At 47.0% G+C, this 12,640-nt stretch overlaps 1 protein-coding gene across 1 annotated transcript; it reads left to right on the forward strand.

Annotated features, from left to right (window-relative positions):
- Positions 1-1,315: 1,315 nt before the first annotated feature.
- Positions 1,316-4,012, forward strand: LOC104581337 (putative receptor-like protein kinase At4g00960). The gene is made up of 6 exons (XM_010229415.3): positions 1,316-1,759; positions 1,896-2,041; positions 2,204-2,414; positions 2,870-3,107; positions 3,204-3,354; positions 3,465-4,012. Exons 1-6 carry the CDS (start codon positions 1,552-1,554, stop codon positions 3,789-3,791), a joined length of 1,281 nt encoding a protein of 426 aa, XP_010227717.1. The 5' UTR covers positions 1,316-1,551; the 3' UTR covers positions 3,792-4,012.
- Positions 4,013-12,640: the final 8,628 nt, after the last annotated feature.

The raw sequence follows: 12,640 nt of genomic DNA on the forward strand, positions 1-12,640 counted from the left end.
GGGAGCCAAGGAGACACCCCTCAACTTAGATACAAGTCGCCTAGACGCACTCGTCGACTCTGTGCATCTAAACTCTGCGGCACCCCATTGTAATCGACTCATCAATACCGATCCGACAAGCAGGACGTAGGGGTATACCTCATCGAGGGTCCTGAACCTAGGTAAATCGTGTCCCATGTGTCCTTGTTAGCCGACGAGTTCGCCAACACACACTCAAAATCTTTCCTTGATACAAGTCCATTAATATGAACATTGTCGAAGTCACATTTTCGTCAGGTCGCCCAAAGGCCGATCAACATGAGCCATCGAGTAACGAAATGATTTCGATTATTTTAAGCCCACAAAAACTAAAACACCAAAGAATAATAAATAAAAGGAAGCATGCGAGAAAATAAAAAAGCATGACACGGAGAAATAACTAGCTGCACAATAAGCACAACAACATCGTTTGTTTCTGAGAGAAAAAGACTGTAGGCCTACATGCATATATTAATAAAATAGTAGCTGTACAAAAAGAGAAAATGAAATGAAATTGCTATTAACAGGAGCAAAAACTATCTAAAGTCCTTGAGCCAATCTGAAAAGGCCGAGTATTCCTTTCTTTTGACACCAACATCGTCACGTATAACGGAGCTTCTAGCCCCCGATTGTATTTCTACTACTCCTCTCAGTCCGTTAAAAATGTCGTCCAGTTAATATAAATTTGACGACATTTTTTATGTATCAGAGGTTAATTAATACATCTTCTTGCTCATCGAAAAAAAAACACTACAAACACCCTCACGACTCATCTGCCACCCGTTGTCCTATACTCCTTTCTCCTTGGGCTGCCGTGCAGAAGGATCGTTGAAAATATACTCATCTACCACACCATGCAGATCGGATGGCTCTCGAGATTGACTGGGAATGTTTAATTCTCGGGCGCTAGGCATTAGCAGTTCTGTTATAATAATCTAGCAGAAAATAGTTGATAATAAGACATGATGTTGTAGTAAATGTCTGGAGACTTGCCTTTCAACATCCCACTAAGACCTAACCGGCTTTACGAAAGCTTACTGGTAGCTTGATCGAGACAGGTGGATAGACTACTCTGTCCCGTAAGATTCATTCTACCACACCAACATGGTAAAGCCGGTGTGCATGAATTTGTACTCACGCTCATCACTGAACCTTGCACTTTACCTTGCCCAGGAAGAGAGAAAGAAATGACAATAATTAAAATTTTACCTTCAACCACTTGGTCTGTGACGCACGCGGAGGATAAGAACTCAGCTGTTGCTGGGTCAAACGCGTCCGCCGAGTGGCCGACTGACTTGCCTGGGCCTGTGCTGAAAAACAGAGATCCGGTTGGTGGACATTTGGCAACTACTTCCTCTGAGGCTCAGCGGAGCAGCCACCATCGTCTCGCTCACTCCCACCCCGGCCTCCCGCATTCTCACGTCTTTCTCCTCGTTATTTTGTTTCCCCCAACATCAATCAACCATCACAGGAGCACAGCACTCCGTATCCGTACACACGAAGCGCAAAGCCGTTCCCCCCGGAGCAGCGCATATGCCGCGCCGCGTTGCCGGCCAGCGCCGGCTGATGGGCACGACGTCGTCATCCCCGGCGCCGGCAGCAGCAGCAGCAGGCGGCGAGGCAGGCGCGGGGCACGGCTCGAGCCAGGACGCGATGAAGATAATGGTGTCCGTGCTGGTGGTGGTCATCGTCTGCACGCTCTTCTACTGCATCTACTGCTGGCGCTGGCGGAAGCGCAACGGTACGTACATGTACATCAGGGAGATCAAACTTGGTTAGGGGCCTAGCTAGAGGGGTTTGAATTGAAAGTAGCAATTCAGTTAGCTTGTGTGCTGATTTTGGGGGAATGCAAAATCTTTGGTGGTGGCTTCATTCAGCCGTGCGGAGATCGCTGCTCCAGAGCCTGAGACCGAGGTCGAGCTCGGACCTGCCGCTGGTGGACCTGGCCTCCATCCACGCCGCCACCAACAACTTCGCCAAGGCCAACAAGCTCGGCGAGGGCGGCTTCGGCCCGGTCTACAGAGTAAGTAATACTCCACATAACAGTTGATTAATCCTGCTCTTTTCTCTTTGAACCAGTCCCCGGCCGGAGTAGTATAGTTAATTAGTAACGGCATTTGTTTAAATCCATGGGTCGACCTCTGTTCTGTTGTCATTTAGCATTTGTGTGCTCAATGGATGGCAGGGCGTGCTGAGTGGTGGCTCGGAGATCGCGGTGAAGCGTCTGTCGGCGCGGTCGCGGCAGGGCGCGGCGGAGTTCCGGAACGAGGTGGAGCTCATCGCCAAGCTGCAGCACCGCAACCTGGTGCGCCTGCTGGGATGGTGCGCCGAGCGCGACGAGAAGCTGCTCGTCTACGAGTACCTCCCCAACCGCAGCCTCGACGCCTTCCTCTTCGGTGCGTGCCTTCTCTTTCTCTCTCTCGCTTCTTCCTGTCTCATCGCTACTGGAGTGGTTCGCACAGCAACGCGTGGTGGTTGAAACCTACGGCGTCGCGCCATTAATTCCCGAGTTTGGTTAATGGGGGGGCCATGGCCAGTAGCCAGGACAGTACTGATACATCATCCACCGTGCAATTAATCCAGCACTCTATTACATTAATTATCAATCGACTGCCCTGATTGTAACCCGTAAGTAGCTACTCAGTGTAGTACTACATATACATTATAATTATTTGATGCGCACTGCGACCTGCACGTCACATGCTAACACCAAATTTTCGGGCTGGATAGTGAGATCTTTAATTGATTAATTAGCAAGTGATTTGATTTCCAGTTGATCTGCGTTTCAAGAGAGAGTACGCTCAATTAATTAATTGATGTGTTTGTTGAACGTCCGTGTTGTGTCTGTTAGACGCCAGCAAGAGCGCGCAGCTGGACTGGAAAACCCGGCACAACATCGTCCTCGGCATTGCCCGTGGGCTGCTCTACCTCCACGAGGACTCGTTGCTCAAGGTGGTCCACAGGGACCTCAAGGCTAGCAATGTGCTCCTCGACAACAAGATGAACCCAAAGATTTCCGACTTCGGCATGGCTAAAATCTTCGAGGACGAGTGCAATGAGGTCAACACGGGCCGTGTCGTCGGAACCTAGTAAGCAACCGCAATCTACTCTACTAGGACTCTAGGGAATTTTGGCCATGAAATTGAATACTCACCTGAATTTGGGACTACCCAATTAAACTGCAGTGGGTACATGGCGCCGGAGTTTGTGATGGAGGGCGTCTTCTCAGTGAAGTCGGACGTGTTCAGCTTCGGCGTCCTTCTGCTAGAGATCCTTGGTGGGAAGCGGAACGGCGCCTTGTACCTTGAGGAGCACCAGCAGACCCTCATCCAAGATGTACTACGCACATTACAATCTCTCAAAACTCTGTTTCACTTTCACGACCATATTTATAAGCAATTTTCAAGCTTGGACTGAAAGTTCAATTTCACGTTCTTGCATGGCAGGCATGGAGGCTGTGGACTGAAGACGAGGCCACGGAATTCATGGACGCGGCGCTGGGGCGATCCTACTCGACTGAGGAGGCATGGAGGTGCTTCCACGTGGGCCTCCTCTGCGTGCAGGACGACCCGGACCTCCGGCCGACCATGTCCAACGTCCTGCTCATGCTCATCAGCGACCACATGAACCTTCCCACGCCCGCTAAGCCACCGTCCTTCACGCGGCTAAGGACCTTCGCCGCAGCATTGCCTCTCTTCACCACCAAGACGGAATCGACTATGTCGCCGCAGTCCATCAATGACGTCTCCATCACCGTCGTTGAGCCGCGATGAGGTTTCAGCCGCTGCCAGATGTTTTCTTCTTCTGCACATACTAGCTGAAATTGTTAAAAAAAAAAATGCAATTTTGTACTGGTGAAACTGAAAGTGCGTGTACACCGGCCGTGCCAGTGTACAAGCTTAGTGGAGATCTGCACTACCAATTCTGTAAATCGATTTTCTGTGTTCCATTCGTTCTGCTGGCAAAAGGCCAGATAACATTGGTTTTTCCGGCTTTTCCTTTTTTTTTAATAAACAGAGGGCGACCCCTCCGGTTTCATTAAAAAAAACCATATTCTGTTAATACAACTTAAATAGTCTACAAAACAAAGCATACAAGTAAATACAAAAGCAGCGAGCTAATCCCAGCCTTTTGCACTCTACAAGTTGAGATCACGGCACTAACCATAATCTCTCTACAACTACAACTCCACCACTGAGTACTAACAGTCCACGCACAAAAGCAGACGTTCCAGCATAGCTTTCAGCAAACTTTCATCTAGCATCAGAAGTCAGCCAGAGTGTAACCGGCGCCCATCCTTGTGATCGATTGAAGGCTTCAGGCAAGACTCTCCACAGCCGCCGTGAACAGCTGCGAAGCAAGTCCTGCCGGGAACCCTTCTGTAAAATAGCCCAATCATCAACAATCGAGCAAATATTATAGATAACAGAAGATGGATCAGATGGCCAAACATTACGAAAACAAGCATTGTTTCGAGTTTTCCAAATGATCCAAAGGATTGCAGCAACTCCCACCAGAGCAAGCTTGCTAACTTTACCATGAAAACTCCAGATCCATTCATCAAACATTTCCTGAATAGATTCAGGGCATTTACTTATATTAAAACCACAAGCTACCACCCTCCAAACAAACCTCACTAAAGAGCAACTGAAGAAGAGATGATCAATACTCTCAACTCTAAAACAGAAGGGGCAGTGATCATCTTCCTTCCAACCTCTGGATTTCAGAACCTCCCTGGTCAAAATACTTTTCATACTGACTAACCACAAAAAGACCTTAATCTTTAGAGGTAATTTAACTTTCCACATAAACTTAAAAGGATAGGGTACTGGAGACTGCTTTAGTGTTCTATACAAAGACCCAACTGAGAAGCGTCCTCTAGCATCCAGTTTCCAAAAAAGTTTGTCTTTTCTGTCAGACAAAGAAACTAAACTACAAAGCCTTTTTAACTTCTCCCATTGTTGAAAAGACTCCCCAACCAGAACACTACGGAAACGAATCACACCCCATCCTTCTGTGAAAACTGTATGAACAGTTATCGTCTTATCAAAAGCTAAAAGAAATAATCTAGGAAACTGCACAGCAACTGGTCTCCCTCCCCACCAATCATCCTTCCAAAAGAGAGTTCGTTTCCATTCCCCACAATTTGTCTCCAAAAGCTAAGGAACACATCCCTGACACGCAGAATTCCAGCCCAAAAATGAGAATCCCCCTGTCTCAGCCTAACCTGAGAAAGAGGCACTCCCTTACAGTACTTCCTACGCAGAAATTTCTGCCACAAACCAGAAGAAGATTCAAACTTCTACACCCACTTACAGAGAAGACAAAAATCATCACAGCCAAATCTGTCACACCCAAATCTCCTTGATCTTTAGGTTGACACACAGCAGGCCAATTAACTAAATGAATTTTCCTATGATTGTCTCCCTCTTGCCATAACATTCGTTTCCTAAAAAAGTCCAATTTCTTAATGACACCTTTTGGAACTTCCAAAAAGGACATCATAAAGTTTGGTACTGAGCTCAGACAGGAATTAAGCAACACAAGATTACCACCTCTGGACAACAACTTCCCTTATCAACAAGCTAACTTACCTTCTACCTTATCCTCTACAGCTTTCCAATCTTTATTCGCCAATCTTTTAAAATGAAGAGGAATTCTCAAATATCGAAAGGGAAACGTCCCTAATTTACAAGTAAAGATGCTTTCAAACAAACTACTTCTTTCACAGGCTCCACCTAAACAATACAAATCACTCTTATGAAAATTACTTTTCAGACCAGATAGCAACTCAAACAAACAAAGAATAAAATTCAGATTTTACAGAAAAATTGTGTCATCTGCATATTGCAGAATGGCACATCCTCCTGAGATCAAATGACTAGCAAGGCCTTTAACTAAACCAACCAATTGGGCTTTCTTGACTAAAGCAGCTAAACCATCCACAGCAAAATTAAAAAGCAGAGGAGAGAGGGGGTCTTCCTGTCTCACTCCCTGGTAGGTTCTAAAAAAAGGACCAATCTTCTCATTCACTTTAACAACTACTTTCCCTCCACAGACAAACCCCATAATGTACTTAATTCAAACTGTCAAAAAATCTTTCTGTTTCATAACTTCTTTCAAAAAAAGCCAGTTTACTTTATCATACGCTTTCTCAAAATCTACTTTAAACACAACCCCAGCACCACCAGATCTGTGTAATTCATTTAAAATTTCATGAAGGACAACCACACCATCCAAAATGAATCTCCCCCGAATAAAAGCAGTTCGTGTCTCATCAATCAACAAATTAGCAAGATCAACCAATCGAATGCTACCAGCCTTGGTTAGAATTTTCAAACTAACATTCAACAGACAAGTAGGTCTAAATTTCTGAATTACATCAGCATTAGGTGTTTTCGGCACCAATGTGATAACTCCAAAATTTAACCTAGATACATCCAACACACCAGCAACTACATCATCAAAAAGCCTCTTAAGAGAAAATTTAACAACAGACCAAAAATGCTGATAGAACACTTTCCGGCTTTTCCTGACACGGTATGGGAATTGGATTGTACCGGTGACGCAGGACTTTTGGTTACACTGTTACACAAGTTTCACAAAAGGGAGTGTGACTGATAATTAAGGTGTTACAATGTGGACAGGAGATACGCTGATCTGTTTTGTCTCCGCAGTTGACTGAATTGGCAACGAACAGCGAAGGAGATTTCCCCCATTTCTTTCACCCCCGTCATGCCGCGTCACTATTCACCTGTGCTGCTTCCGAAAGGAACTATGACCAGAAAAGGTAAGACTTTACGACTTCCTGTGCCACTTTGGCCCTTTATTCTAACGACTGTTGAATGGTGCCCTGGCTTGTTGTAACTACTAGTAGTTGTCGAGCTGTCGATAAGGGTAAAAAGCTTATCACATTCAGATCAACACTTAACGTACTGAGCCTGGATCATGGTCACATTCAGACCAACATGAAAAGCCATGGATTGTTTTCGAGAAGGATGATTACCTTCCAGCCTCTGCATCGAATTATTCGTGGATAGATATGGTTTTGAAAAGATCCAAACCAGAGGAATGAATTCTTTTAGGGCTTCAAACGATTTTCATAGGAATTTGGGCGCAGTAAAGATCGAACTGTGGTGTCCGTGGAAAGGAATACCGGGAGTGAGTGACGAGACGCGTACGAAGGCGGCAAGTAACCACCGGCGGGCGAAGTCGAGACCAAGTGCAGTGGCGGCCGTACTGATGCTGATCAGTGGACCAGTAAATGCACGGCTGCCGCATCAACTCGTCATCAATTCGGGGCGTCACCGATCATCACCATCTAACGCACGGCCTTAATGACGGCGAATTGATCGTTGTTTTGCCAAAAGGACCGCAACTGGACACGCGGGCTGGCTGCAGCGTCCAGTGCCGTGTACCTTGTGGTGGGGCCCACATGCTTGTTCTGAGCTCGCCGTCGTCGAGCGCTCGTGAATCGTGATCCGCGTTCGCCTGCCTCACTGCGTCCGGTGTTTGCGTCGCGGGTATGACGCCGGCCGCGGAATGGGCCTGGGCTGTACCAGCTAAGGGTGCTATGCTGGGCCTGGCTTTAGGGAATTGATTGAGTAGGCCACAGAAGTTCTATTCCTTCCTCGCAAAAAAAAGAAAAGTTCTCTTCCTGTATTCTGTATTTGGGCTGGGCCCCTGCCCCTCGATTATACGGCAATGTGTTTATTTCTCCGGTTTTGCTAACTTTTAGTTACCGGAAATTTGCAGTCAATTCCTGTCACTATACTCGAGACCTTCTGCGATTCACTCAGGCAGTCACTTCGTTCTTTTGAGCTCCTGTTGTTGTTGTTTTTTGAGAGAAACCAATGTTATATATAAAATCAACCAACTCTTATATGAACAACCTTTGGTAAGATAAAATTACACGCAAATTCTTATGCGCAAAAACCGTCGTCTTCCTTTCACACTCGTCGGTGGAACACCGTGAGCGAAGGTCGATGCTGTCTCTGGACTTCTAAACCACTCGAAGGAAAAAAAATGTTGTTGACGTAGCAGCTGAGAAGTCGCCGGTCAGGACTGTTGGGGAACGCGGTATGCTACGCTAGCACAAAATAAAATTTTCTACCGCTTCCGCCCGGATCAATGCTGTAGATAATGGATCACGAGATTACCACTAGACGCGCAGACCCGTAGCGGAAGTAGAGTCGATGTAGCGCGTCGATGCCGAGTAGTCGAACAGCCTGCTCCTCCTCGCCGATCCCACGAACAGTTCGTCCAAGCGCCGCAGGTGCAGCGCCTCCGAGGTATCCACACGTACAGGGAGGAACTCCGTGCGGCGGACTGCTAGATCCGATCGCAAGGCTTTGGGCGTGGAGGTGCGACGGCCGAGTCTAACTCACGTCTGAACTGGGGTTAACCCTAGACGGGTTGGTCTCCTCCACTTATATAGACGTCCCTAGTGGGCTCAACAATTGAGGCCCATTAGGAGTCCAAGCCCGATACGAGTTGGATCCGATCCAACTCGGTTCCCACCCCTTAAGCGTGTGACCCTTCAGGTTCGCGGTCAGTCGGCCACGACTACGAGCTCGGACTGCGGGCCCGAGTAACACCTTGCTCGTCCACTGGCACCGACTCAAGTCAATAGTTGGTAGCGGCGCCTAGCAGCACGTGCCAACTCCCGAGTAACCACAAGGTATATTGACGAACCATACAATGTGTCATATGCATTCCTTTTGCCTCGCGATATGTGTGTCGAGCTCAAGGCGAGTGCGTGTCATCCTTGTGGATAGCTCGAGTCTCTTCTCGTTCCTGTGATACAGATTCCCGAACGGGTTAACACTTAACCCAAGTCGCATGGCCATGCTTTCCGAATCTGATCACTCGAGAGGGCCCAGAGATATCTCTCCGAACAGGAGGGGCAAATCCCATCTTGATCAACCATGACTAGCAGCATGCTTCTCAGCAAACCCGAAAGCTACCTTTATAACCACCCAGTTACGGAGTAGCGTTTGGCAACCCCTAAGTAGGCCGATTCACATCCCAAGCTCATACGATGACCTCAGGTCTAGGACTGGCATATACATCGTACTTGAGACTAACAAATGACAATCATCTCGTTGTGTCTCAGTGCGGGTCTGTCCGACTCAACAATCTCATTGTCGAGTCCATGCTATCAATCGGCAACACCTTGCCCTATGACTTGTGAAACATAGTCATCACACTGATTCACATTGCTAGTCTAGGTTATGTGTCCGCATAACCTCAATGACCAGGGACCATTAGAACAACATCATAGAATACATAATTTCACAAACAAATCACGTATTTATTGATACATATCAGTGATAATGTTCAAAGACAAATAACTCATGAATACATAGGAAATAACATCATCACATGATTGCCTCTAGGGCATATCTCCAACAAGGACAAAAGACACCGACGACACTGATCTGAAAAAACAGTGCACTATCTCAAGGAAGAAGACGGCGAAGACATAGCCTTACTCATTCCGAGATGAAGTTCTGATCAAGATTATTTGGACGAAAGGCACGTGTATATAGTACGATAAAAAGGATAAATGTACAGTACAGAGACCGTAAAACTGAAGCATCTACCAGCACTGACACTTGAGAACGTTCCAAGTTGGCACATCACAAGCCTGTGACATATACGCACGTCCATTATGGCGAGGTGCACGAAGACCATTCAAGAGTAGGGGACCAGCACAGTCCTGATGTACGCCATCGTCGCCACGCGCCCCTCCCGTCCGGTACACGAAATGCAGTTTTTGCCAAATCTTTTTTTTTTCTAAAATACATCCAGGTGTATCATCAATTAAAGGAAGAAAGCTGCGGAGCAGCTGCAAGCCCATTACGTGCTGAATTTACAAGGAGAGATTACCCACTATCTCTCCACTCGAATGCACCCGGGATACAACCGAACCCAACTCCACTAATGAGCCTAGCCCTGACACCAGGAAACCTTCTCAAGACTAATCGCACGGATAATGCTAGCCCTGACAACGGCTCCACAGGTCGTTGCGAAGGTCTTCTGTGCCTTCTCAGGCAACTCCGGGCGGCCTATCTCAGAGTGCCAGGTGACCACGTAATAGAACTCTTTCAAGTTGTGGCTCCCCCTCGGCGTCTTCTTCCTTTACTTCTTAGCGGGAGTTTTAGAAGGCTGCGGGTTACTCTCTTCCACCCGTCACTCGTTGTTGCGCTCTTCTGAACGAGAGCTAGCTGAGCCAGAGCTGGCAATTTGCTCTCCCAATGAAGACTCTTCATCGACACGATCTACCTCCTCCCGATCAAAAACTGGTTTCTGGTTACTCTTGCCCATTTCGTACCTATGTGCCATCAAGATCATCAAATATATATTGGCCGAAAATTTCGGCATGACCTATGCTAAAAAACTAGCAAATTTTCTCTACTAGGAGCTCGAAACCTGCATAAAAAACCCACTCGCATATGTACCCCCTCGGCACGATGGGCGACCCCTTCTCCAATGACCCGACACGATGGTCGGGCCCACAATTCACATAAAAAATCGAAACAACATGTATATAGCATATAAACAGCATGTATCTACCATCAAATCAATATAGTAATATCATAAAAGAATTAATTATAATAACCCATATACATGGAATAGCTTTCAAACAACCCATCTTTGAATAAACAGTTAAGATAATAAAATTCCAGTGCGTTGGCTGTTGAATACAAATATAAACAGCATGTATATATAGCATATAGAACACCTAAAATCAAAACCTAATTAAACAAATTCCAGCATGTATACAAATATCAAATTCTAGCATGTATACAAATATCAAATTCTAGCATGTACATAATAAATCCTAACCCTAATAAAACAGCAGGGGTGAAATCGAAATAAAAATTGAAATCTAACCCTAACCCTAACCCTAAGGAGGCAGAGGAGGCACGCACCTGTGGGGAGGGAGACGGCGGCGCGGTGGCAGCGGGCTCCGAGCGCGGTGGCGGCGCTCGGGGTGAGGACGACGAGGCGCGGTGGCAGCGCTCGGGGCAGAGGAGGCCAACGACGCGCGCGCGGGCTCGGGAATGGGGAGGGCGTCAGAGGAGGGAGACGACGGGCGTCGGGGTCGGGGTCAGGGCGTCGGGCCAGAGGAGGGAGACGACAGCGGCGTCGGGGTCAGGGTCGGTGCGTCGGGCCGGAGGAGGGAGACGACGGCGGCGTCGGGGTCAGGGTCGGTGCGTCGGGCCGGAGGAGGGAGACGACGGCAGCGTGGGGTCAGAAAAATCTGGTAGGGCTTCGCCGAAGCTAGGGTTTGCCCACTGCTGGTCGCTCGGTGTGTTCTGAGGATGCGCAGGCGGAATAACCCTAAAAAATTTCTAAGTGCTCCTTTATATACCCAAGTATCATCAGTGGCGGTCGGTTAAGGGTGGCGACCATTACTGATGTTTCCTCACTCATCAGTAACGGTCGGGTTACAACGCGACCGCCACTGATGTGCTCAAGTGAGCAATGCCCAACATAACATCAGTAACGGTCGCCTTGCTACCTGCCCGTTACTGATGTGTGCATATACTCATCCGTAACGGGCGTGTACCCATGCGACCGTTACTGATGAGTGACCATCCTTGTTGAGCTTTGTACCAATTTTAATTACAGGAACCTTTAAAAAAATTAAAACCTGTCCTTTTCTCTAGTACAAATTTCAATTCATGCACTTCTCTAGTACAATTTTCAATTCATGCATACAAATTTCAAAAAATCCATCACATGCATACAAATTTCAAAAAATTCAATTAGTACAAAGTTTGCATTAAGATTCAGTACGAGTACATTTTTACAATGTGACTACTCGTGCTTCTCTTTCCTTCGGTAAATCATAACTTAACTCCTCGCAGAACTGCTTCTGAGGTAGGGTTTTTGTGGTATTTTCTCGCTGTCGCTCCCATCACTTCTTCTTTTCCCTCTCCTTTTCCTCGTTAATATCGTGCGTTCCGCTTCTTCGTCATCTGCGGCGGTCGTCGGATCATGGAAACGTTCGTAGTCTTCTTGTCAAGTAACTCCGTCCACTCCAACAATGCTTCCTTTCCCTCTTCTTACTACGACGCGGCCTTTATTTGCTGGGTCGTCTATGTAGAATACCTGCTTGCATTGTTTAGCAAAGACCCATGTTTCCTCTCTTGCCGGGATTTTTCTCACATCAACTTGTTCACGAAGGATCTCCGGAGGTAGCACCATCGTCGTGAACCTGTGACTTTCTTCTTTGTCACCTTTGGTCCATCTTACACGGAACATTGGGATCTTTGTGATCGAGTACTCCAATTCCCAGATCTACTCGATAACGCCGAAGAACGTTTTGGTTTTGTTGTTGTCGTCGGTCGCGGTCTCAGAAGTCATGACTACACCACTATTTTGATATGTGCTTTTACGGTCCTGAGACGCAGTGTAGAAGTTATAGCCGTTGATCGCATATGATTGTCAAGTAGAGACGTGGAACGCAGGTTGCCGTGACAAACATGCAACCGTCTCTTCTGATACATTGGTCGTCTCCCTGCCGTACTAATAATTTTTCAGCCATGTTGTGAATGCTTTGTTGTGCTCCTAGTGGATCCAGACTTCTCCTCTTTTAGGATTTTCATTT

Source organism: Brachypodium distachyon, chromosome 1 (assembly GCF_000005505.3).
Source record: "Brachypodium distachyon strain Bd21 chromosome 1, Brachypodium_distachyon_v3.0, whole genome shotgun sequence".
Lineage (NCBI taxonomy): Eukaryota > Viridiplantae > Streptophyta > Magnoliopsida > Poales > Poaceae > Brachypodium > Brachypodium distachyon.